Source organism: Scomber japonicus, chromosome 22 (genome assembly GCF_027409825.1).
Source record: "Scomber japonicus isolate fScoJap1 chromosome 22, fScoJap1.pri, whole genome shotgun sequence".
In the NCBI taxonomy this organism is placed as follows: Eukaryota; Metazoa; Chordata; class Actinopteri; order Scombriformes; family Scombridae; genus Scomber; species Scomber japonicus.
In genome coordinates, this window is record NC_070599.1 from 5259893 (window position 1) to 5285724 (window position 25832).

At 40.7% G+C, this 25832-nt stretch overlaps 1 protein-coding gene across 1 annotated transcript; it reads right to left on the minus strand.

The window, feature by feature from the left end:
- Positions 1–12464: 12464 nt before the first annotated feature.
- arsj (arylsulfatase family, member J) lies at positions 12465–24676 on the minus strand. Its single transcript, XM_053343431.1, has 2 exons — positions 24366–24676; positions 12465–13892 (listed from the first exon to the last, which is right to left on the minus strand). Exons 1-2 carry the CDS (start codon positions 24674–24676, stop codon positions 12497–12499), a joined length of 1707 nt encoding a protein of 568 aa, XP_053199406.1. The 3' UTR covers positions 12465–12496.
- Between the last annotated feature and the right edge of the window lie 1156 nt (positions 24677–25832).

The following is a 25832-nucleotide window of genomic DNA, read 5'->3' on the forward strand; positions in this document are numbered from 1 at the left end:
GGGTCCCTGACATGTCTGATAAGCTTTCACACTCTTGCAGACACACAGAGGACAGAAGAGGGCGCTGTTCTTCCAGTTCAAGTGAGACTAAAGTTTACAGGACACTTGACTCTGGCAGATGATGAAAGGAGACAAAACCTGAAGGATGAAAAATAGAAATGCGTCCCATGTGTCACTTAAGGTCACCGAGTGTCTTCACGCATATTTTTACATTTTGGTGACTTGAAAAAAAGAAAAACCCAGCACAATGTTGAAAGAACAACAGTACACATAGGAAGATGAGTGACACTTTGGCTAAATAAACCTCACCTCCGTCAGCCTTCCTCAACACAGGTGATCTCATTTTACACATTGTCATTAAATACACAGCGGAATCAGATTTTTTGACAGCTCGGATTTATGGTGTAACACACAGCCGTACATTTTTCCTCACTTGGTGTTGGCTTGAGCTGCAGACAGCATATGGAGTTTATAAAGAGACGATCCAACCTTCCCATCTGGTGGTGGGAGAGGCATGGGGAGAAGGTCAGTGTGAAGACCTGGGAGGCTGGAGGGGAATTGAGCTTTTACAGCAGCAGTAAAACTCGTCTCACACATACTATAGTTACATAACTTAACACTCAAGTTTGACACATGTGGCTTTTTGGAGGTTAATAATGATAGCGATGTCGATGGTATTTTATGAAATATAATGCTCTTGTGTCCACACTCTGGTATGCATGACATTCATTTTTATAGGATAACATTTTTGAGTCTTAAATACTGGTAATTGATACATAATTTATTTTATTTCAGTAAATGTCTTTTCTTTTTGAAAGGTACAGTATGGTTAAAGTTTTTTAAAAACATACATGACTTTACAGATATGGTTAGCAATATCTTTGGATTCAAGATGCAAATGAGTAATAACCTGAAAGGAAAGGAATGGATCTAATAGTTTTAGTATATCTTTCATTGTACTTTAAACAAGCCAACCATTTAGCTAGATTATCTAAAGTCAACAACTTCATTTGAAGGCAAAACCCATGGTAAGCACACCTGAAATGTTGGTACAGTTTGGGTGATGGATTTTCACTTCAGCTATGTTCTGTTGCTTTTGCTCACCTGGAGGTTTATTTAAAGCCTGTCAGATTGTCTGGATGCTGTAATTGTTGCTCGGTCAACGTTTCTGCGTTCAAAGATCTCAGTGAGTGCAATGTTATCATTAGAAATAAAAAAAATGACAGCTACAACTACATGAGCTAGGTTGTAATAAACTGAAATAACCCTTTCAAGAAGTTGCTGAAGATGCCAAATTTCCTGTTACAAAATGTTTCCTACATGCTTGTTTATGTCAAGATGAAAAAGTATCTAAAGTTTTGCTGATTTCTGTCTTCTCAGTTTAGTTAAAGAACAACCAAAAGACAGAATGTTCAGACCAGCCAAGGACATAAGGGATGCAGGGATTAGTGTGGCCTGTATGTAATGACTTGGTAAGTATGGAGGTCGAAGTCATGGATGGTCATGCAGAATTTCATGCAGTGTACTTGGGAATTGCATCCATTCACAAACCTGCAATTAATGTTTGCCTCATTAACAGCAACCACTATCTTTCTCTAATGTTAGCCAAGAGTCTTTCTTTCCATACCCACAATGTTTTCCACACTGTAACTATAATGTAGATATCATGTGCAGACACTGTAGAAGGAGGGTTGAATTGAGGGAAACTGGGCTTATCTACAACCAAGAAGTCCAGTTGTCCTTGATTCAACCCTTCCTGGACATTCCACAGTTTTGCAGATCCACGAAATATTGATATTCTTGTAAATGGACTGTACTTATGTAGCACTTTTCTAGTCTTTTGACCACTCAAGGTACTTTTACACTACATGTCACACCCATTCACACACACATTCATACACCAATGGCAGGGGCTACCACCTAAGGAAGGAACATTCACACATCATTGGCGCAACCATTTTCCCCAAGGATAAATCAATATGTGGACTGGAGGAGGTGTGAAACAAACCTCCGATTAGTTGATGACCACTCCACCTCTTGAGCCACAGCCGTTCTTGTCTGTTGATACATTTGGTTTGGGTTTAACACAAAGTTAAGTCAATGGAAAGACACAAGTGAATGTAAAAAGATGCTGATGTGTTGTGAACTGAGGTGAAGAAGTCAATGTTATTCTAAAATAGTTTCTTTGTAACTCTTCATGAATGTACGGATGGATGTGCATACCATAGACCTCCTCCTTCATTGTTTCCAGGCAAACATGCTAAATATTTAGATAATAATCTGATAAAAATGCTGCATTACAATCAAATTATCCATCAAAAACTTCTCTAGTATTGATCACATCTACATCAAATATTGTAGTATAGAATTGATCAAATTGCATCACATCAAAGGTGAGCCGTTGACTAAACACAGACTAACTTCTAAGTATTCTAACACAACATCCAAATTCTTCCAAGAGGAAACAATTGGAAAGGTGATCCTGAGGCCAACGTCATGACAACATATTATTGCGGTCAAGAATTTTGTCCAACCTTCCATTGCCTCTGATTTCCTTCACACACCCTGGCATGTGACAGGTAGAGAGGTTATTAGTCTGGCGACTGAAATGTATCCAGTCCTTTTTCTCCATTACTGGCAGTGAGAAAAAAGAAGGAGGAGGTCTATGGTGGGCTTGGTTTCTGCCAGTACGGTGAACAGCTGAGTGGACCGGCATGGTGCCATATGGGAGTAATCAGGAGGAGGCAATTCCTCCCTCCCATATCCTGCCTGACCTCACTGCACTTACTGTACAGCGAGAATCCTTGGAGGCCAGCCATTACATTTCTCCTCCTTCTTTTCCTTTTGCTTCATATGTTCTATTGTCTTCTGCTTTCATTCTGGATTCCCTTTCTCACCTTCTCCTCGGTTTCTGTCTGATCTGAAATGTGTATTATTTTGCTGTTGAGACTTAAAGGACAGTTCTTCTTCTTATTATTATTGGCTAGACTCTTTATAATTACCTTATTTTTATAGTTTTGGCCAGTTATGACAGCATTTTACTCACAAATGTAGAGTTCTGGGAAAATGGCAACAACGCTACAATGAAGACTGAGGGGGAAAGAAACACAAGCAGTCAGACGAACAGTTTACCACTTCTCGTATTTGCATGTAAAACCAAAGTGAGTGCCTGTAAAAATCCCCTATTTCACAGGAAGACCTTGTATACACAGTTTCCATGAACTGAACCAGGAAGTCAGTTTGTGGACTGTGAAGAGCAAAAAAGCGAAGCTAGTACAGTTTTATTATTCAAAATGAGGCTGAGAAATGATATAAAAGGGTGATTTACGCAGTATTATGTAAATGAAACCAGACTAAAGGTGATGTCATTTTTATTATTGCATTAGGCTGGTTTCAAACCTGAAGTGTTGGTGTGTTTGTATACTTACCCAAATTGTACTCTGGTGCAATTTAGAATGACAGTGAGACCCTCGGTAGAGGTCAAGGAAGTGGTCGGCCACAAAAAAGCATCAAACAGAAGACATAATCATGTACTCTGAGAAATTGTAAATGATCTTTAACAGATGTCAGTAATTAATAATGAAAATAAACATTAAATGCAGTCCTACATGACACCATCAATCACAACTGCCCATTAAACCAATACTGGTAGTCTATCACTGTTTGTATAGAATCAATCAAATTTAATTTTATCAAAGGTACAAACCAAAATAATTGTAAGGGCTGTGTGCTTGCAGGTTTTTGTTCCAACCAGTCAAGAGAACACGATTTGACCAATTAACTGTCTGAAGACTGGGATAACTTGATTAAATGAGTCAAGCCTGGTGTGCTCCTGCTTGGTTGGAATGGAAATCTGCAGCCACATGAACCTTTATGGTATAGTTTGGACATGTCTGCTTTAAAAGAAGTGTGGTCCAATCACAAAAACCTCTGGAATAGTTAATTTGTGGTGGTAGCATGATCTGACCTCTGCAAACTTGAAGGCGTACTCTGCAAGTTTAAGCTAAATGGCTCCCGTAGCCAGGTGTGCTTTGAATGCATGAGGGAAATCAACAGCTGCTTGCGGGTAGATGAAGATGGAATCAAGATTTGTCTTCTTGATAATCGGACAGAAAGGGCGGCTGTGGCTCAAGAGGTAGAGCAGTCATCCACATCAGAAGATTGGTGGTTTGATGCCCAGCTCCTCCAGCCCACATGTTGATATGTCCTTGGGCAAGATACTTAACCCCAAATTGCTCCAGATGGCTGTGACAGTGGTGTATGAATGTGTGAATGAATGTTAGCTTCCTCCTGATGAGCAGGTTGGCTCCCTGCGTGGCAGCCCCTGTCATCAGTGTGGAAATGAGTGAATGTGACATAGTGTAAAAGCACTTTGAGTGGTGAAAAGACTAGAAAAGCACTGTATAAGTACAGTCTATTTGGTATTATTAACTCATTTTACCTTGAAAGACCTGTAGTGGCGGTAAAGAATCTAATTTTTCCTATTTAATTTCTGACTAATGGGCAGCAATCTATTCTGTGAGGGATCACCAATATTGTGTGACTTCAGGGTTAAAAGAAATGAAATATAGGATGGCAGTAACTGTAGTAAAGATTAATATATGAATAAAAAACAGTGCTTTACACCCAGATACAGACACATGACCAGAGACCAGAGTGAACTCTTCTCTAGTGGATTCTAGTGATGCAAAGTTTACCAGTAAACCAACTATAAGACGCCTTTTTCGAAGATACCTACTTTTTCTACTGCTTCATTTTAAAACCTTATTTGGAATTCCTTGAAAAGCACATCATAAAGCCAGATTTTAGATAACCACTCTATATAAATAAAACGGATTATAACTGCCATTCAAATATATGTCTCAGCGTTCTGTGTATTGTTCTTTTTCCATCACATGTCTGGATTGAACTTCATGTGTGCTTATGTGTGTGTTTCTTTAACTGTATTGTGTGTATTGAAAAAGCACAATAGTTTATGAATCGGTCAATCATGCTCTGGTGACGTGACCTCAGCTTCAACCAGGTTGAAGAGGAGGTGAACATCCAGCTGTGCTACATCAACTCAAACAGGATGTGACACACAGGCCTCTGAGTGAGTCAGACACATTGAAGTGATGGGGGAGGTAGGACGGGCTTCATTTCTTTCCTCCTCCTTGCTCTGCTGACCTGGCAGACAAGCTTTGTTCATCCAGCTGATGCTACTGTTTAAGGCTACATTCAAACACGCCCTATATCCACAGTATGACTGTTCTTTTTTTCAAGGATAATTGAGGTTATTACAACTTAGTTTTAGTCATCATTTCTATCATAATAGCAAGATGACATAATTAAAAAGATGTCCAACGTGGAAACATAAGCAGGCAAATGGGCATGTTTAAACAAACCACCAGTTTATTCAAACTCGGAAGAAAGAATGGAGGCCAACTGTGTGAGTATTACCCTGTAAACATCCATAACAGCTTGAACAAATAGCCGAACATGTTGGAAGTACACTTATTTGCTTTCTTCCTGAGAGTGGGAAGAGATGTGTGTTTAAAAAAGCAGCTGGAGTCAGGATATGGTTAGCCTAGCTTAGCGTAAAGACCATAAACACTAAAGCTCTGTAATTAACACATTGAATCTCGTCTGTTTAATCTGTTAACACAAACAGAAATATGAAAACGACAATTGGTGGTTTTTGAAATTTTGTCTCTGGCTATAATATAATAGCACAGGTTTTGGTTGTGGTCTCTGTACAAGCCTGACGGTATTAGCTACCTAGCAACCTCATTGTCAGGCTGCCAACTTTTGACTTCAGTTTGGAGTAAGATTTGTTCCCATTGGGGGAACGGAAGAAGGGTTAGGGTTAGGGTTTTTTGCTAATTTGTTGCTAATTTATTGGGTAGCATTGCGACATATGTTTTTCCTAAATATAGGAGGAGAAAGATCTACGCTCCTCACCAAGTTGCTCCCATCATCTGACACTCCCCACTTAAGTCTCTAAATCCAATCCAAATAGAAGTAAATATGTCTATGCATGGGAGCCTGGTTATGTTTTAAAATGGTGAAGCAAAGTTGGAAAGATAAATAATTGGCAAGGGAATGGAGGTCTGGACCAGAAATTGAGGGTGCAATGAAAACCAAGAATGCATCAAGAATGGTATAAAATTGGGTGGATCAGGGCAGGAAATGATTATTAAAAGAATGGGTATTTCAAATTTGAAATGTTTTTCATCCCATCCAACCCCACTCTGCCTGAGAAACAGCCTTGCACTGGTATGAACCAATTGTGATGAAGTAGAGAGACTGATTTAAGAGATAGGAGCATGTTGGCAACCCGGTAAAATGTAACTTTATGTGATATTACTAGATTTCAGCATTGATATGATTTTACACAGGCATACTACAGGGAATCATGAGAACATTTCAGAGCAACATAGACACACATCCTAGTAATTCACTCTCACTTCTGCCTGTGTGCACACAACATGAGAAGAGAGGAAGAGATGCTGTGCTGTTGCCAGATGGACTGCTGACTGAGATTACTTTGTGCAGCATGTAAAGGAATATGTTATAATATGATACATTTATGTGTATTCCTCCCTGAATTACTCATGGAGAATGCTGTTGGGCTGTGCTGCTCTGTCTTGTCTGTCTGTGCACCATCTGTGCCTTATTTTCATGAAGCGACGTTATCAGTCATGAATTCTTTTTCATTGCGTGAGAAAATGGACATGTGGCATGAGAACATGTGAAAAGTGCCAATGTCAATGTGTGAGAGTTGGCAACCCTTCTCATTGTAATGCCAAGACTCCAGGAAGCTCCCAGCTGTTATTCTTCAAGGAATTGTTCCAGCACAGTTTTAATGCATTTCTGTTTGTGAGCTGATTAAACAAATTAGATATAATGTGTTGATTACTGTGCTTTAGAGTTGGTTAGAGGTGTGGGTGTTTCCCCCTGATTACAGTCTTTATGCTAAGCTAAGCTAACAGAGTCCTGGCTCCAGATCTGAATGGCATGAAAGTGAGTGGTATGGTCACTGGTGAGGCCGACAAGGTTTGGATCCAAAACCAGCCATAACTAGAAGACATAACTATAACTAAGTTTCTTTACTGGGAAATCTGAAAAGCAAAGATAAAGAACTACAGTATAGAAGGGAACAGAAAATAATAATTTAAAAGAAAATGCAGGAGCAATACAGCTGAGAAAAAAGATAGGAAAGACTAATGAGTCAGTTTGATATAAAAGGCAAATGGCTCCAACGCATTTGGATTGCACGATTAATTAAACCAAAGAGATAGAGAGAAACACCAGGCTCTGACATTCAAGTGAAATTCACTCAGCAGGTGGTGAGTGACCTCATCTTTCCTAGCTCATGCCCAGTGTATCGACATTAATCAAACAAAGATGTGATTGTGGTGTATTTGAGTAATGAGGAAGAGATGAGTTGAACATTACATCAGCGCTCAATTAGTGAGGAAAACAATGTTCTCTTTTCAGGAAAATGTGGGAAACAAGTTACTGGTGCTTTATTGTTATAGATGTGTCTGTCATCAAGGGTAAGCTTTACAAGAAGAAAGCCTCTGCACACTGTTAGAGCCCTGAATAAATTAACGTGGTCAGAAAATGTCTATGTCTCTGAGGTCAAGTAAAAGATACAATTGTCTTTATTAGGTGATCAGGAAGCAATTTTTTACATTCTGGAATCCAAACTCTGCAGTTCCTATCATCTCTTTGGAGCATTTTAGCATATTTTAGCTCGTTGTTTGGGTTTGACAGCTGGTAAAATCTGCTGTTTGACTCACTCTCACCTTTCTCATCAACCTCCAGCAGCAGGAGGCAGCTGTTATCTGCAAAAAAGGTTTGATAAACCCACTGTACATTACCTGCTCAGCAACAAACAGCAGACAGGTGTCTGATGTTGTGTTCACAGCTTGTTTATGGCCGTTAAATTGCAATTTCAGTCTGTTAGTGCTTGTTTTACATAACTTGCTACTAACACTTAATCCTGACCTTTCAGTGGTCAAGATTTGACTAAAGAATCAAATAACTGATAAAATCTAAGCCACATGCACAAAAAATAGTTCTTGGCCTGTGTTGGGCAAGTTACTTGAAAATTGGAATTAGTTACTTATAGGAAAAGTACTGTACATCACCTTACTTATTACTCAGCAGCAAAAGCAATGCATTCTATTACTTGTTACCTTTCTTTCATTACTCAGCCGTCTGTAACTGAACTCCTCCACTTAAAATCTTCCACAGCCACACGCTGCATCTTTTGTATTTAACATATGTAGAAATAGAAGAAGTCTTTGTGGTTAAACAAAGTGGGCAGGAAACAATTTTGAAGGATTTACTGACCATCCAACAGGCAGGGTTAGTGTAGCCTCAGTGACTGCACACAGCACTCCAGAAGTCCTGACCTCAGCTGCATCATTCACACACACACCCTCGACTCTGAAGTAGTTGGAGGGTGTGTCAGAGGAGTCCTGAATGTAGGCATACCCATAGCTATCTCTAACAAACAAAATGAGAATTAGACAATTTTGGAATCACAGTGAGTTGCACTTTTCTTCTCCTGTGGAGCAGACCCAGCTGCTCCATTAATCTCAGTAAGACAGCAAGCACACCAATCCTCAAGTGTAAAATTAATGGGATTGGTAACTGTAATATAATGACTGAATTCAAAACTAATTATATTACTGTAATGGTCCTGATTGGAAATAATAGTAGTACTTACATAGGGTTATTTATGGCTAGGTTTATCTTGGAGGTAAAACACCAGCCTCAACAAGACTTACAGACTTATGTTACGTTCCAGATGTAATAGGATATATGCTGTCTTTTCATATAGATGTTAAATAACAGCAATGTGGTATATGGCTAATATGACTTTATTATTAGTGGTGTAGGAAAAAAGTCTCCACCAGTATTTGTCAAAATGACTTCAACAGTGATACACTGATGTTATTAAGTGTTGCGTGCTGCACTTTTATAATGTGCAACACTACTGTTTCAAACTTGTTGGATTGGAAGTGTCACGCAATGTGTCAGCGCCTTCTGACGGGAGTATGGCACAGTTTATCCTCTGTAGAGAGGAAAATCTCAGTGATGTGCTTTGCAGGAGACATCAACGAAGAAGTGCAGTGCTGAAGAGTTATCAGAGGTGGAGGTGGTGGCACGTGGACAACAGGCCTGGAGGCTAACTACCACTGAGAGATGGACGGCAATATGTTTGTTTGCATGACAGGGCCTTCATTGCAACACAGCTGGTGCATCAACAAAAACCCCCGCAGGTCTGGACTTGAGCAAAGCCTTCAGAGGACCTCCACTGAGCAAAGTAACGAAGGATAGAAGAGAAACAGAAGATGACTGGTGCATAAAAAAGGCCTTACAGGAATAATGTCTGGGATAAAAAGAAAAGGAAACTGTCTGAATGGCTGAAACGGCAAGTACTCAACAAGAGTAATGAAAGGAAGAAGATGAAATATTAAGATATTAAGGGAGTGGTCCCAGGGAAGTGCAAAATGGGGCCATATGTCATAAACTGCATAAATTGGGAGTGCTGGACCTCAGCAAAAGGCTGAGAGAAGTTCCAGTTGTGCATGGGTGAAATTGCTCATTACAGGAAATCCCCATGTCTGAAACAGGACCACCAGCCAAAAGAGTCTGTCCATCAAGCTAATTCACTGTTCTGTCTTCTCTCACACATTTAAAATCTTCTCTTGGGCTTCAACAAGTGTCAAGTTTGTTCTAACCCATGCAGGTGGACCTGTTATCACAATGGAACAATATATATTTTCCAGCAAGTACAACATTGCACATATGTACATATGAACCCTTGTGCTTCCTACAGGAAAAAGGATGAATCATCTTTATCTTTGGCCCATTATTTGCTGACTTTTTAGGCCTTTTCCTAGGCAGGACTTCCTATGACGTCAACCTGTCAAACATGACAGCAGGCGTTTCTTATGCTCGTACAACCACTTGAAAAAAATTCTCAACTACCTCTTACAAATGGAATGTCACCCTTTTGCCAAAAGGCTGGAAAGCACAGCCCTGCCGAGTGTCATGCTGTGAGTGCATACATTGCAAGCGTTAAATGTGTTTTGGCATTTTGGGTGGCGTTCACAAGATATTTCATGGAGTCTGTATTAATTCTGATTCTTTTGGACAACAGCTGCTTGATATTTGTCTCGTTTTTCATCACTCAACTTTGGAAGAGATACTTCAGAGCCTAAGCCTAGCTGAGTAATGGTCTCTCGTATGTAGTTCTTGGCAACGAGGTGGCTGGCTCTTTCCAGTTGGCTACACATAATTCGGCTAGTTTGCACCTTGATCATGAGAGAACCTAAACTATACGTTTCACACAGTGCCACATCTGAAAGCAAACCAACACAGATTGGCATAATTGTACTGCCTTGCTTCACTTTACATCAAAGCTTTCTTATTCTGCCATCCATCAGGTTTATTTTCTCGTATCATTCCAAATGAGCAGAAATGGGCATTCTTAATGTGAGGCGGCATGGAGGGAGCTTGATATATTGCCTTACAGCTCAGTTACAGGGGAAAAAAAATACCCTAGCTTTTTTCCCATAATAGGGATGCTAATGCCCATAACTGAAAGCAAATGTGAATTCCCAGAGAATCCAGGGTTTTAACTGTTCCTATGGCCCATGGGTGAGGAAATTCAGTACGACGTAACAAAATGAGAATCTGATCTTCTATAATTCTCAGCTGTGGCTCATAATACAAGAAGGGCATCCCATGTATTTTATGGTCAAGGGTGAACCTGAGCTTACCCAGGTAAAATCTGGTTCCCATGGGTACAATCTGGCCTTCTGACACACATCAACATGTAGAAGCTGAAGAAAACCAGCACGATTAACCCAAACAGGCCTCACCTGCTTCGGATTTACAGAGGTTAAAGACTGAAAGAACCATCCTCATATCAGCATAAGCTGTGAACACAAATGCCACTGTGAAAGTTGAGTCAGTGCTTGTATTTGAGGTCATATCTTGGCGCTGAGCACAGCACAGAGCCAGAGGGATCCAAGTTAGTGTGGATGGGAGGGATAAGCAGCGCAGCCTGGCAATTTTTCCAAAGGAAAGCCCCTCTCTCTCTGAAGCTCCTGTTGTTTCATGGATTTGTAACAAGCTAGCAGATTGTATCAAAACTGACTTATTCAAAATAGACTTGCATTGAAGACTGACTGGTGCCGTGAGCATCAGCTAATGGCTAATGGGGATCTTTATTTCTCTTAAAGATATAAATTGCTCTTGAAAACTGTTTGGTTAACTAATTAAGAAGACAAATAGACAAGCTATGGAAGCAAATAAGAATAGTTAAATACATGTTCCAATATCTTGCTCCAGTCCAGCTATAAATCTTTAGGCATACAGGATATTTAGAAGTAATTTAAAGTCATTAAAATACCTAATTGGCCTATAAAGTACAAAAACCATCTACGAGCAAAACTCATGAACAACTCAAGTCATTCATCAACATTTTAAACTAGGGATTTGGTGACTGTTTATATGGGTGCCAAGCAACAGGAGGAGGAGAAGGAACAATATAGTTTTACAGGTTGAGTTATGTTCACTCCATGAATAGTTCCATTTCTCTTTCCCTTGATCACGGCTGCTTGTACAGCACACCGTGACTGATGAGGCGGGCATTTGTTAGGGACTGCAAGAAAGGAATTAGGTCTTTATCACTGTTCAGATCCCACTTCACTGTATTTTCCACGAATAAATGTACTTAGTGGCAGTGATTCAGCTTATAAATATGAAAGATATATTACAGCTTTTCCAATTACAAGAGTACTTATTGTAATCAGAACAAAGGAAATCTATCTGTAACAAAATGCAAACCAGCTGTAGCTAGAGAGATTGCAGGAGACAAAGAGTTTTGTGTCTGGGGCTTTTTATTTAGTTTGTTGTCTTACATTCAGGTTGGCCTGGTGCCAGACCAGACATTATCTAAACAGGGAACAAAATCTGTTATTCTAAGTTAAGTCAGACTGTGCTTATAAAACCAGAATCAACTCACACATCACATAAATCCTACATCTGTTTCCACAATTCTGTATTGCCGTAATTAACAACATAATAGAACTATGTCTTACTTTATTTCTGTCACCAAAAAATTATGGCAACTGTCTATGAAGATGTATAACCTACTCTAAGTGAAATGTGAATCTACAGAACAATCTAGAGGTGAAAACAGTTCAAGCATGCAACAAGACCTAGAAAAATAAACATTCATTAAATGCCCTTTACATTAACATGAGGTCTTAGTTGTGTCTGGGCATGACAGTAGTGTTTAAACGAGTGGATCTTTTCCATAGTTACTTGAGGAATTTCAAAAGGTCCATCCACATTATCTTTTCATACAGTATATACTGGAGTCAAGTTTAAACTAATTGGAAAGAGAACGTCTAAAGAGGACAATCCTGAAAAAGGAGGTGTCAATCCCTGAGAAAAAGCAACTGAAGTCTTTCACAGACGGGGCAGGCTACTCTTCTACCTTCCTTTTCAATTTTCTGTTCTGTGATTTCTTTTTCCACCGTCTTTTACCGAGATGGTTGGTGAACAGGTTATTGTATCTCTCATCCTCCTCTTGCTCTTCCCTCTCGTCTTTGTACCAGGGTCCCCATACACCCCCGTTATACTGAGGGTTAGAACGCAGGTCTTTAGCTGGGTAGCGTACCGGAACTGCTGTCCTGTTGTATTGCGCGAGCCGCATCAGCATCTTCTTCACTATGTGTGGATAGCGCTGAGACAAGTCCACTCTCTCATAAGGGTCGGCGGTTATGTTGAACAGCCAGATAGACTTACCACGGTCCCATCGGACACGCTCATTATGCCAGCGATTGGTCAACCGCTGGTTGGAGAACGTCTGGGGAGGCACCCAGTCACTGTAGCCAGGCACCCCCGTCAGGAGCTTCCAATGGCCCACCCGGATTGCAGCCTGGATGGCTGTGTTCCATATACCATATCCAGCCTTCCATGAACCATTCTTGGCCTTGATGTAGATTGGATCAATGTTGTGAAGAAGTTCCTGGCGAGGCGAGGGGCGGCCTTCACTGATAGCCTCCCAGACATCATACCCGTCAAGATTTAGATCTTCATCTAAAGTCCCTTCACCCAGGGTCACCAGTGTAGGGAACCAGTCAGTTATGTGGACCAAAGATCGACATTTTGTCCCTTTGTTCACCAATAGGGGACTGTGAACGAAGCCTACTGCCCTGATGCCCCCCTCCCAATAAGTGGCCTTACTACCCCTCAAGGGCCAGTTGCTACCGCCTGCTAATGGCTGGCCCCCATTATCTGAGGAGTACACCATAACTGTGTTGTCATAATAACCATAGCGTTTTAGAGCTAATGTAAGGTTACGGATTGCCTCATCCAGGCAGGAAACCATGGCAGCATATTTACGGCGGTGCGGGTTCGGAATGCCCTTGTAGCGCTCGAGGTAGCGGGCGGGAACCTGCAGTGGGGAATGAACAGCCTGATAGGCTAAGTACAGAAATAAGGGCCTGCGAGGGTCATGATTGGCTAAGATACTTATAGCCTTTCTTGTAAACATCACAGTTGAGTACAAGCCGCGGTCCTGTTCCCAAGCGGCCTCTTCCCCCTCATACAAATCATAGCCACACATGCCGGGCCCTTCACATTTATAGTGACTGTAATAGTCCCCGCTTCCTAGCAGGGAGCCGAAGAAACTGTCGAAGCCACGCTGGGTGGGCATGCAGCCACGCTTGTAGAAACCCAGGTGCCACTTGCCCACCATATGCGTGGAGTAGCCTGCTTGCTTGAGCTTCTGGGGTAGGGTGACATTTTCCAGGGGCAGGCAGTTGGCTTGGGTAGCTCGGATGATAGAGTGCTGAAGGCCGGTGTGGATCTGATACCTACAAAATCAAACAGATATCAGCCCATCAGACATACTAACAATTTTAAAGAAATATGCTACTTTGATATGCAAATATGCAAGTGATGAAAACTGTCCGTCAAAAAGAAAATACCTGAAAAACAATTATTGTCATTATTGTAAGGACATTTTTCTCAAAATATAATCTCCTCAAAACTAAAAAGGACTGCATCCATTAGCTATTGCACAATAAATTAATTTGTTACAGAGGGAAGCATCAATTCATGATAGTTCAGTCTGCCATGACATTACAGCTAATGGGATTATAGGATAATAGGCTTATTTACATTATGTTCATATGCCACTGTATGACATTTCAACATCATAATCTAAACACTGAAAAGACTAGAATTCCCCCTTACAAAGGACTCCTCTCATAGACCATTTGATGGAAAAATCTTGTCTAGTCACTGAGAAAATCCTGGTATTGGAAGTTACACACTGATACATTATTCAATCCAATTCTAATTACAATGGACCCAGTCCAAAGCAAACACATTAGAGCTAACAGAAGAGTGCTTATAGGCTGGCAACCCAAGAGAAGGCTTATGTTAAGTTGATGTCTAACAGTGCAGTAAAAGGAGCTGGATGGGTAATAGTAGGTGGAGGGGGGAGGCCCAGAGCAAAAACAGAAGACCCATCACTCAAGGCCAGACAGGAAACAGAGTTGTGACCTGGTGTTAATAATGCTGTGTAAGCCATCTTGGCAGCAAGCTAACACAGCAATAATGATGTGTTATAGACAGTTACAATATATTGAGGAATTTTTATATAGTTAAGTTTAAGTTATGTCATTTTTGTAATACCTTTCATTGCAATTGTAAACTTGCAAATGTGTTTGGCAGTGAAGTTAGGTCAGTTCAAAATTTGGTTTATTTGACATTTATTGCTACTTAGCACAAAATGACTACATTAGGCTACAGTACAGTATATCTACAATAATCTATTTATGAACTCCCACTGCTCAAATTAGGTGTCCAATTTTGGTCTCTTATTACTTGATGCCCCTATAACAGACCAGTGCCAGTGGGGCTTACCCAATAGAATTGGGTATCAAACCCTAATACATATTGAGTGCAAAGTGAAATACTCTATACCTGTACCATCAAGAATCAAAAAGTGGAACATTTTGGAATCAAATACTTGGTCATATTTTAAGACATTTGATCAGATATTCAAAAAATAGGGAACTTTTCCAACTTCATTTAAAGCTGCTTTAATCAATATTTTTATGAACATAGGTCAAATTACTATGTGTGATGTGAAAGGGAATTATCACCCAATTATCACTGCAATTACTCTCAGGACCAGGTCCAGCTGGTTCCTTGTATCCAAAACATGATCCCACAACTGGTATTATACAAGGTCTGAAATGAATTACATTCAATCTAATTGAGTCCAGGTAGGATCCTGTTTTTATCACTGTGGCAATCGGTCTGTGTTTCAACATGTATGATAATGACAGGATGCAGTGATCCATCAGCCCTGATAACATTCATCACAGAAGAAAAATGTGTTTTTCTGTAGGTGAGATGTGAAAGGAGCAAATGCAGTGAAAAATGATTCTGCTTCTCCTTTCAAATGCAGCTGCTCAGTAATTTGTGGTTCATCACACTGCTGTCAGTGTTGGTGGTCTCACTATTATGGTTGACAACATTTTTGAAAGGGGTGTAATAATCATTGGGTCCATCATCTGGGTTACTCTTATATTGGGTCTCTTAATGAATTTACACTCATTGGGTTCAGATAGGTCTTTGATATATATGTTACATATTTGACCTAAAGCTTTTGACCCACCAATTTGGCCCTGATATCAACGCTTTCCAAAGTATATCCAGCTTAGTACTGAGTAGACTACTTACTGCAACTGCAAATGCAATCAATGAGGGAATAGTTGGGTAACTTTAAAACAGCAAGCCAACTCTTTTTGTCTCTATTTATTGAAACTGTGATTGACTTGTGTTTTTGGCCCATAGTGAGGTAGCCCAGCTGGGACTTTGGCGGCAGGTCTCCGAAGACCAGAACAATGAGCTGTGACTTCATTTCTGTCTGACTCTCTATGTCTGCTTTGAATGAAAGGGAGACTCCCAGGAGAGACATAGCCAGATGCCTCTTCACCTTCTTCCCTCTCTCTCTCCCTCTCTCTTCTCCTGAGGTTAGTGGTGTGCAGTCAAGCTGTCACCAGGGAAAGGGAGTGAAAATAAGTGTTTGGTTTAGGTTTCCAGAGAGGAGGATTCGACTGGAGGAGAACCAAAACGTGGTAAGGTTTAGCACTCTCCATTGAGAATGCAAAAGTCCTTCAAGGTTTACACCTCTGTGTGGCGCGTACAACCATCCAAACACAACAATAAATTCAGTGATTTACAACTCAAATCCTACGTTCAACAAAAACAATTCACTAAGAACACATTCCCATAAAATCACAGACTGCAACAGCAAACATATACATCCTCCTGTCTGTAGCACAGCTGGCTGACAATCATCTTAGTTTATAGGCACTTCTGTTTCAGTTAGGAGAAGTTTACTTAACCTCGGTATGATGTAAGGAGATTTATGATAGAAGAATACCAAGGTCAACTTCAGCATTTATCATCAGCTGAATTAAAAGCTTAGGTGTTCATATTTTCAGTCTGTGCATGTTCCTTTGGAAATTTTAGATCGTGAAAACCCACAGAAACCCTGCCAAAGGTGTCACCATCTAGTAATTGAAGTCAGGTGTCAATGAATGTTTAGAATCTCTATTCAAATGTCTAATTTCAAATTCATTCAGACCAACATCAGTTGCTGTTTAGTGCAAAAGAAAGCAAATGTTAGCATTGTTTACATGCTAAGATGGAGGGCTTGGTACACATTATACTCGTTACACATCAGCATGCTAGCATTGTCGGCATGCTGAAGTTGGCATTTAATTCAGAGATCTGCAGTAAGAAGAGAAGCTAGCATGGCTCTAGACACATTTATGAACTTTAGTTTAATTGCTTTCATATGCTCTTTCTATCTTCTTTTGACACTTTTGAATGATATGTTTTTCCCTGTTTATGTTCTTTTCATTTGAGTTTTTATCATTATGCACTTTGTGAACTCAATGAGTATACACTTGTATGACAGTTCAGCCCTTTCCACCTCCATTAACCAATGTCCTGGGGGAAATCTTGACCACTGACACACCTCACCTTCAGTGTGTTTCAATTCCAGCTGCAGCTGGCGGAGGCACTGTGGACAAACCTGGTGGCAGAGTTGTTTGTTGTCTGCTGACAATTACACTTTCCTGAACTGCGATATGCTAATACAAAATACCATCTGGGTTTAATGTCCATAAAACCTTTGGAAATAAGTTGGGATATTGGAATGTTCACAACAACTTGGCATAAACGATTCCCACGGGTTTCAAAGCTTGTCCCCGGGACTTTTAAAATGTTTAACTCCTGAGGATTATAATGCAGCACAATTTTGAATTTGATACCGCTATTCATTGCAAGTCTTTGAGGTCAGGTCAGTGAATTCAAAATGAGACCACACCATCCCTGATGGGAGCCAAGAGAGGGTCTTGGTTTCATATGGCGATGAGAAGAATTTCTTGTCATTTGGTGGTCTAGGCAGGGGGAGCTCTGAAACCCAACTACAAACATGCACATTGGGGGGATAGAGGAGGTATTGTTGGTCTGACATTAGGCAATGAGATTTGAATGCAATGGACTAAGAGAAGGATGGGAATGAAGGGAAGAAATGAAGGTGTTTGTGCGCAACAACATCAACCCGGAGAAGTAAGCCAGGCTACAAGAATTTGTTCTTCTTCAGAAAAAAAACCTCATAAAAAAGTTTGTTTACTCCTTCCACTTTTGCTGAAAAAAATCCTCACAATACATAATTAACCCAATGAAAAGGGAGTACTTATAAAACCTTGTACTCCATAATCTCTCCAGAGTTTCCACAAGCAAAGTACATGGTAAATTTAGTCGTGTTATTTGCCTATAAATGTCTATAAAATGAATTTTGGATGTAAAATGCCCTATTATCTTCCACTAAGGATCATTTTTCCACTTCAGCATTTTATTTATTTTCATTTGTCAAGCACTTTTGCATTAATGCCAAGAGGGCAATGGGATTGAGAGGGAAAAGCTTTGTGAAACTTAACGTGAAAGGATAACAAAAGAATGCAATTGGAAATGTATAAAGACGTGTGTGTGTGTGTGTGTGCGTGTGTGTGTGTGTGCATGTGTTCGTGTCTGTGTGTGTGAGGCGACCCCTTAAAAGCCCCTAACCCTGCTCTTGCAGCTCCTGCAGGTTTGGTGGTGCTCACATACCAAAAGGTTACAGGCGTGTAATGAGAATGTCATGCTAAGTGCAGCCTGTGATCTCTCCACAAATCAATCAAACCAGCCCAAGGTCTTGACTGAGAATGAGAGAAAGGTGGAGCACAAAAACTTTCAATAGTATCCCTACTTTGTTTCTCTCATATGAGGGGATTCAAGGGAACTAGGTCTTGACTTTACTGGTTTTGGGGCACCTGAAGGACAGTTCTAGGTCTTTAGTATTTATGAGGCCTTAAAATAATGACTGTAGTAACTACTGCTCCTTGGAGATCTTCCTGTTTCCCTACAGTCCCTCCACATGTTCAATGTGACTGATTTATAGGGTCTTTTAAACCCAAGCAGGGCATGAATGGGTAGCCCAAGCACAGGGGCCAAAGCTCTGGGTCAGGCATCTCTGCATCCTTTATCCAGCATGGATTCAATCCATGCACAGGCCGGAAAATACTTCTAACAGACAGTGGCCCACTTCCATATCTTATCGTGTATAGTGCGCTGGTGAATTCCTTTAATGACACAGTTACAATCTTAAGGTCTGTTCCTATCACGCTATCTCTCTGGTTTATTTACACAACCACTGAGCCACAAGGCCAACAAATCACACACGGCATTAAACTCGAATCACTGAGTGCCGGCAATCGCTCAAGTCCCACAAGTCAAGTGCACTGGCCACTGCTCCAGCCACTGAGGTTGTGGAGGTTCCCGAGCAGACCTGTTGCCCAGACTGGAGCCCTTTCTTGTAATACTGCTCCACGTTCTCCTCACATATGGTTCAAATAAGCAGCCACAACTTGGCGCTCTGCATTTAATCAAAGTCAGCCCTGGAGAATTCATCTTACTTAACTCTTCTTTTCGACAGGCTCTTCATTTACTTTTGTTGCTATCTCTGCATAACTCTCTTCAGTTTTGCTTTTTCCTTGGTCTTTGAGCTCTTATGTTCTCAATTTTATAGACTCTTACAGTTAATGAAGGTCCTTTTTTTCCAAGGTTTTCTTTTCAACAAATCCAAACCCTAAAATCCTCCAAGAACCTTGCTTATTCATTACCTCAAACAACCACTTGTTCTGTTCATCATTGTGCAACTTCACCCCAAGTTCTAGGACAGATCGGTGTGGGGTAAGGCAAGGAAGTGTAAGAGTGACAGATCACTGAAACAACACGAGAGGGGTGACTGAGAGGCTAAGACAAGTTCGAGATAAGTGTGGACAGATGAGAAGTGTGTGAATAAGTAGGAGATGGAGCTATGGTGATGAGGAGCAGAGTGAAAAAGAGCAGCTTTGAGCAAACAAACGACTCCATGCTTCTTGTGGTTTAGACCAGATTCAAATCCAGCAAGGTATAATATAAGAGTGCAGTGTTCAAGGATGACAGAGGAGCTTTTTGCAATCCAGCCGCTATCCTTACTGGAGGTCTGCTCCTCATTGCCTTGGGACCCCGAAGCTCTTTCTTCATCTTTTGTTTGTTGATGGATGGTTGCTCTTTCAGTGATGTGGGAGCCTGATAATAAAATTTAATTTAGTTTTCAATCTTTTTTTCTTCGCTTGACAAGAGTGACTGCAGCTTAAACACCTGTGGTCAAAGGAAGAGGTGGGCGGGAGTGAGCATGAGGGCACATTAAGACCATATCTGCTATACATATACAGTTGTCTAAGATATAAATGGGAACATTACACAATCTTCTCCACAGGCGTGTATATGACCAAGTGTAATCTAAAAGAGTGCATAGGCTTAGGGATTCAGCTAATGCAATAGCTAAATACTGTGTTTATGATGTGTAGAGTGTCAGAGAGTTCACCTGCTGGATTTGTCTGGACAGGTAAGATGACATAGCTCTCATGCTCTGAAATGATCATTGACACTCCAGAAGTTTACTTTCCAAATTACAAAGGAGCTCCATCGTCAAAACCATGTGGAATGGTTTCATCGGTCAAGTATGCATATCTCAAACATTTTTCAATTTTAAAGGCTGCCACAAGGAGCAACCTCTGCCCTCTCCTTTGGCAATAAACTTCTCTCGATCAGAAAAGATCAGTAGGGGGAGGTTGCAAGGTTGAAGAGCATGACAACTCTGAACTTAAAGGGAAGCTCCCACTTTAAGCCTCTAAATCTCATCAGTGCAGCCTAAAGAAAACCAGACAGGTTGAAATGTTTCTGATGGTGGGTTTCCCAGGGGGTGGACAGCGTGGAAATCTTTTCTCAAGTTCCTGTTACTGGAAGGTTAAAGTGCTTTGTTACGCTTCCAACAGTAGCTGTACACAACCACTTATTGTGATCTCCAGGTCCCTTTTATCTTCTCTCGCTTGGTTTTGGTATGGCCTTTTCGTAAAGGCCATACCTGTAGTTTTCCAGAAAGAAAGGTATTGCTAGCCATCTTTGACATGGATATTGTGGTTTAATTTTGACACAATCTTGTCAACTTACTAAGAGATACAGACTGTAGAACATTATGTCCTGCTACTTCTAGCCATGGCGTGGATCTCCTGGACAGTTTGCCACCACAGTAACTGTGGCTCATCTACAATCAGGATTCATCTGTAGATAAAAATTAGCTACAGTCACATTGTTGTCATATAGCTTTGGATCAACCTCAATGTAGTTGAAACAACGGTTACATGTATGTAGTGTAATGTATGTAGACATTTTCAACTAGATTTAGTAGGTTTTAACCTATGATATCTGCATCCGATGTCTTTAAAGGTCTTCAAATAACCAAATCAATACTAACTGTAAGATTATTCATTTTTACTCTACAACTCTGTTTCCATACACAGTCATGGTGTATAGTGGAGTGTGGTATATAGTACAATTCTACCTCTCTGTGATAAATTGGTGACCTGCCCAGGGTTTAACCTGAATACACCCAATGTTCTCTGGGATATGCACCAGCAGCATGAACCTAAACTTGATAAATTGGTATAGAAAGTAGATGAATGAGTTGTTTGTTCCCTGTGAAGCCTGTTTCAATATTAACAATCCAACTTAAATGATGATAAACTTGATGTTTATGATTAAGATACACTATCACTGCAGATGATAGTTTATAGTCCGATATCTCTGAAGTTGTTGGACGTCCTTGCAAATGGGTTTCATTTCTTTGGTCTTTCTTTTCATTGACAGGTATAATGACTGGTAAAGCAGACAGATGTATTTATATGCAAACATCTGATAAGAGCATATCCATATCCATCTATTTGTGCACATGGGCACAATTTAAAAAATGACAAAGATCAAAAAAACTGATCCATGCTTACACAGAGCTTTATGAATCTTCCAACTAAAGTGCATTTGCATATTTCTGTGTTTGCACATACACATTTTTGTTGACATTTCATGCCTTTGATGCATGGTGGTCCTTTTAAAGTTGCTTTTCTTAATCTGGTCTCTTAGTCAAAGTATCCATCCTCTTCAGTTATATATATATACAGCGTTCATGAAGAGTACAATGTATGGTTGAGAGCATTCGCAGTCGTGGCTTTCTTAAGTTAATAAGCTATAAACTTGCAGATTGAAACCATAGTATCTTTCATCCTAAATCTGAGCAGTGTCAAACACGATGTAAAACCCAGGTCACGAGTTACGAGTCATGAGTTGCGGAGCCAGGTCAAACAATCCATGTTGATCTATTCACACCGACAGTGAACTCAGGCTTTGCTTTGGGTTTTTCATATTTCCTCAAATGGAAACGTTAGTTTTCACTCCAGTGCGCAAGTGTTGTGTTACGGCTGAGTTGGAGGACTTTGAGCCTTTTAGGCATTTCAAACCTATTTTTCTTGTCATGAGAATGATTGAATTCAAGTCTGACTGATTGATATAATTTGGCGTCTGGATGTTTATATTGACCTTGAAGTCTCCTGTGTATGTTCAGTTATTTATGGAGCAATGTAAATGTCCATCTGGGTGACAGTTGAGAAAAATACACAGCGAGTGGCCTGAAGCAAAGATCTGCAGCAAGCACAGAAACATAAATTAAGTAATAATAAAATCTGATTATATGCAGTGAACATGCAGCTGAGTTCAAGGGCAGGTGGTTGCTGTGGTTACAGTCTAAACAGACTCTCAAAACTTAATCAGGCTCTTACTGTATGAAATGCTTTTGTCTTGCGTTGAACCCTTTACTCCTTCCGATATTTGCCTTGACAAGTCTCTACAAGTGTGCCAGGAAGACAACTTTGTTCTGGGAGTTGTGATGATTGACCAGCTGACGCAGACACCTGATGTTTTAATGTTTACACAGGGATGGATGGCGTCCTTTCAGTCAAATTCAACCACACACCCCTGCACCCGTACATCCAGGAATAAAAGCCTGGAAACATCATTGGATATACACCTACATTTCCTCTTGGGTGTTTTTGGAGGGCAGAGAGGAACGAGGAGGTGGCTGCACTTTTCTCATTATTATCTCGGATGCCTGCCAACGAAACATCGGTGCCCAGCGAGCCTCCTCCGTTTTTTTGCTAAGGAGCGGAACAGATGGTGGAGGCGCTTGGAGGAGAGGCCCTGCAGAGCGCCATGTAGAAAGAAGGAAACTGCTGATGTGAAACATGCTGTGAGCAAACTACAAAGCCAGACCACACTTCACCTCCCACCCCTTCCCGACAAGACCCCCCCCCCCCCCCCCAATACTCTATATGGTACCCAGCATCGCCCTTTAATATGTCTTTATAGCTTCCTGCTCAAATAAGAGGAGGTTGCTGGGGTAACGCTGAGGCGCGCTGATTTCACAAACTCTTAAAAATCACTTTACCAAAAAAAAAGTCCCTCACAGGCCACTTATTGGCTTTTTCCAAAGCAAACTACAGCCTAGTATATTTCTGCTGACCAAAGTCAATCCACAAGATGCAAGAAGATCATGAGATGCAGTTGAAAGCTCCAGAAAAAGCTAGAAAGTGGTAAAAACTGCTAAAAACACGTCAACACTTCAAAATTTAAACACTTGACATTACTTTCTTCTTTCTGTATCTTAATCTAAGGATTTAAATGAAAACAAATCTCACCACAAACTCCATTTAGTAGGTGTTCTGGAGCTTTCAATCGTGAAGGATGATCTTCCTCAACAGGTGGTTGCTCAGTTATCATGAACGTGCAGATGTTTTCTCAGCACTTCTTTTTGTTGATGTTGGCTTTAAAGCTGAGCAAGATCTGACTAAATCTGCTGATGAAGACCATGTGGTGTGACAGAAAGCTCCAGAACAGCTCCTAAATCAGTGATGCCCACACTATTCCAAGGTTCATGTGGCTGCAGGTTTCATTATAACTAAGCAGGAGCACACCAGGCTTGACTCATTTCATCAACTGATCTCAGTCTTCAGACAGTTGATTGGTCAAATCGTGTGTTCTTGATTGGTTGGAACAAAAAGCTGCAGGACCCCGGCCGTTTATGGAATAGTTTGGACATGCTAATCCTGAATGGACCTTATGGGTAACTTTTCTCAACTGCTTCCAAAGTCAAGAATTACCTTGAACCAGAACTTGGAGGTTTGTTAAACAGTGATTTTACCTCCTGAAGATCCTCAGGGATGCAACTTAATGAGCTTTTATGGCACCAAACGCTTTATAACATCTTGTGTTTCTTGCAATGTAAAACTTCTTTTTAGTGATATCACATGTTGTAATGAAGCGCAGTTGTCCTTTATATGCTTCATGAAATAGATTATTTTATACCACTGGACTGAATAAAGATCAAACCTTGTTTGTATCTGTATCATATTCCCCTTTTTGTTATGACTTAAATCTCTTAGAGGTCTAAACTCTTGTCTAATTAAATGTATCTGCACATTGTCATATGGTTCCTGCTGATGATGTCATCCCCTTGATCTTATTTCATATCTATTGTACTGTGTTCATTTTCAACATGATATAACAACTGCTTTCAGTCATCTTGCAGATTTTACTGACTTCACTCAGACTATATATTGTTAATAATAAAATGTTATTAGATAGTCTGATAGTGATCATTATATGACACAATCAGCTATAATCTTAGATGATAACCTGCACTCTTTGAGCTCATTACAGTGTTTCAAAACTTTATTTAATCAATTCTTTTCAAGCCTCCCAGACAGATGCATAAAAAACTACTTAGACTCCCTTCGTGAAGAATTGAACATATGTGGGCTCAGGTTGGGGGAACAGCTGCACTGTACCTGCCAGTCATGAGTTGGCTCCTGGACGGGCTGCATAGCGGCTGCACGTAGTAGCTCTCCAGTTTGACTCCCTGAGCTGCCAGCCGGTCCAGAGTCGGGGTTTTGATCTCGGAGCCGTGGTACCCAACATCCCGGAAGCCTTGATCATCCACCAGGATGAAAACGATGTGAGGCTGAGAGCTCGGCTTGTCGAATCCATTTCCTCGGTTGCGCAGCTCGGCGTTCCAGTTTTCCCAGGACATCTGAATGCTCCACGTCTGAGAAATGATGAACCCGAGGAATAAACTCACCGGGACCCACAAGATAAACATGTTTCAGCCAGGTTTAAACCCCCCAGGAGCGGTTAGTGTTGGTCGGTGTGGCGCGTTGTGCGTCCGGCGGCGTGTTGCACATGTTCAGGGGGAACAGCAACACTTGGAAATCGGGTTCTCATCGTGTTCAGTTCTTTTCTCCAAACACAGACCACTGACAGCTGGGCGGTTTGTGGGGGGAAAAAAAACAAAAAAAAACTAGGAGTGAATGAACGTGGGAAACACACACATCTCCTGATTCTACAACACACACCTGAGTCTGCACACACAACTTAAAACGAGTTCACAGATGTTTGCCACTGCATAAAAACAGTCTGTCATTAATGCGCAGTATATTTGTCAAAAGACGCGCAAACGTTCCCAAAAAGTAGCGCAGAAGTCAGCAGGTGGTGCAGAGTGTCCGCAGCTGATGTCCTCCATGCTGCCTGACAGCGGTCCTTCCTCACAGACAGCGCACACAGGACTGACTGGACATACTGCTGTGTCTCAGAGAAGGCAGGTCCATGTGTGAGTCCTCCGCTTTGCTGCTGCTACGCTACATCAAGATGCGTTCACGAGCAGCTCGAACACTACTAACAGACAGGCAACGCTGCGTAAAGCTGTCATTCAGCCACTGTGTGATGTTTGCTTGCTGTTGTTGTTGCTCCTTTTTCTTCTTTTAGTTCACATATAAGTCAAACAACATGTCAAAAAGAAAACAGTGTATTTGTTTTTTTGTATTTTCTTCAGCTCAGAAGAAGTTCATTGATTCATTCATTTGGAAGAATGTGGAATATGTAATCACAAGATAAAGAACATCACATAAAAGGTTCCCCAGAACACCCCTACCCCAATATTTCATTTTTCATTTATTTTTGCTTGTTTAGGTGAACTTCAATTTAATTAAACTGAGTCTTAGAATACAGTAATCAACCTGTGTGCTTATTGCAGAATGTAAACTCATGCTTGTTTGCTAAATACAGATGACCTCATTGTTGTCAGTGGGATTTATGCAATCAATGCATAAAAGCTGTTTTTCCAACATCACTTAGCCACATATTAATGCAGAAGCATCAATAACATCACATTGCTTTATGACAGTGATGTACATTTACTCAAGTATTGTAATTAAGTACTATGTCAAGGTATTTGTTATTGAGTATTTTACTTTAATGAT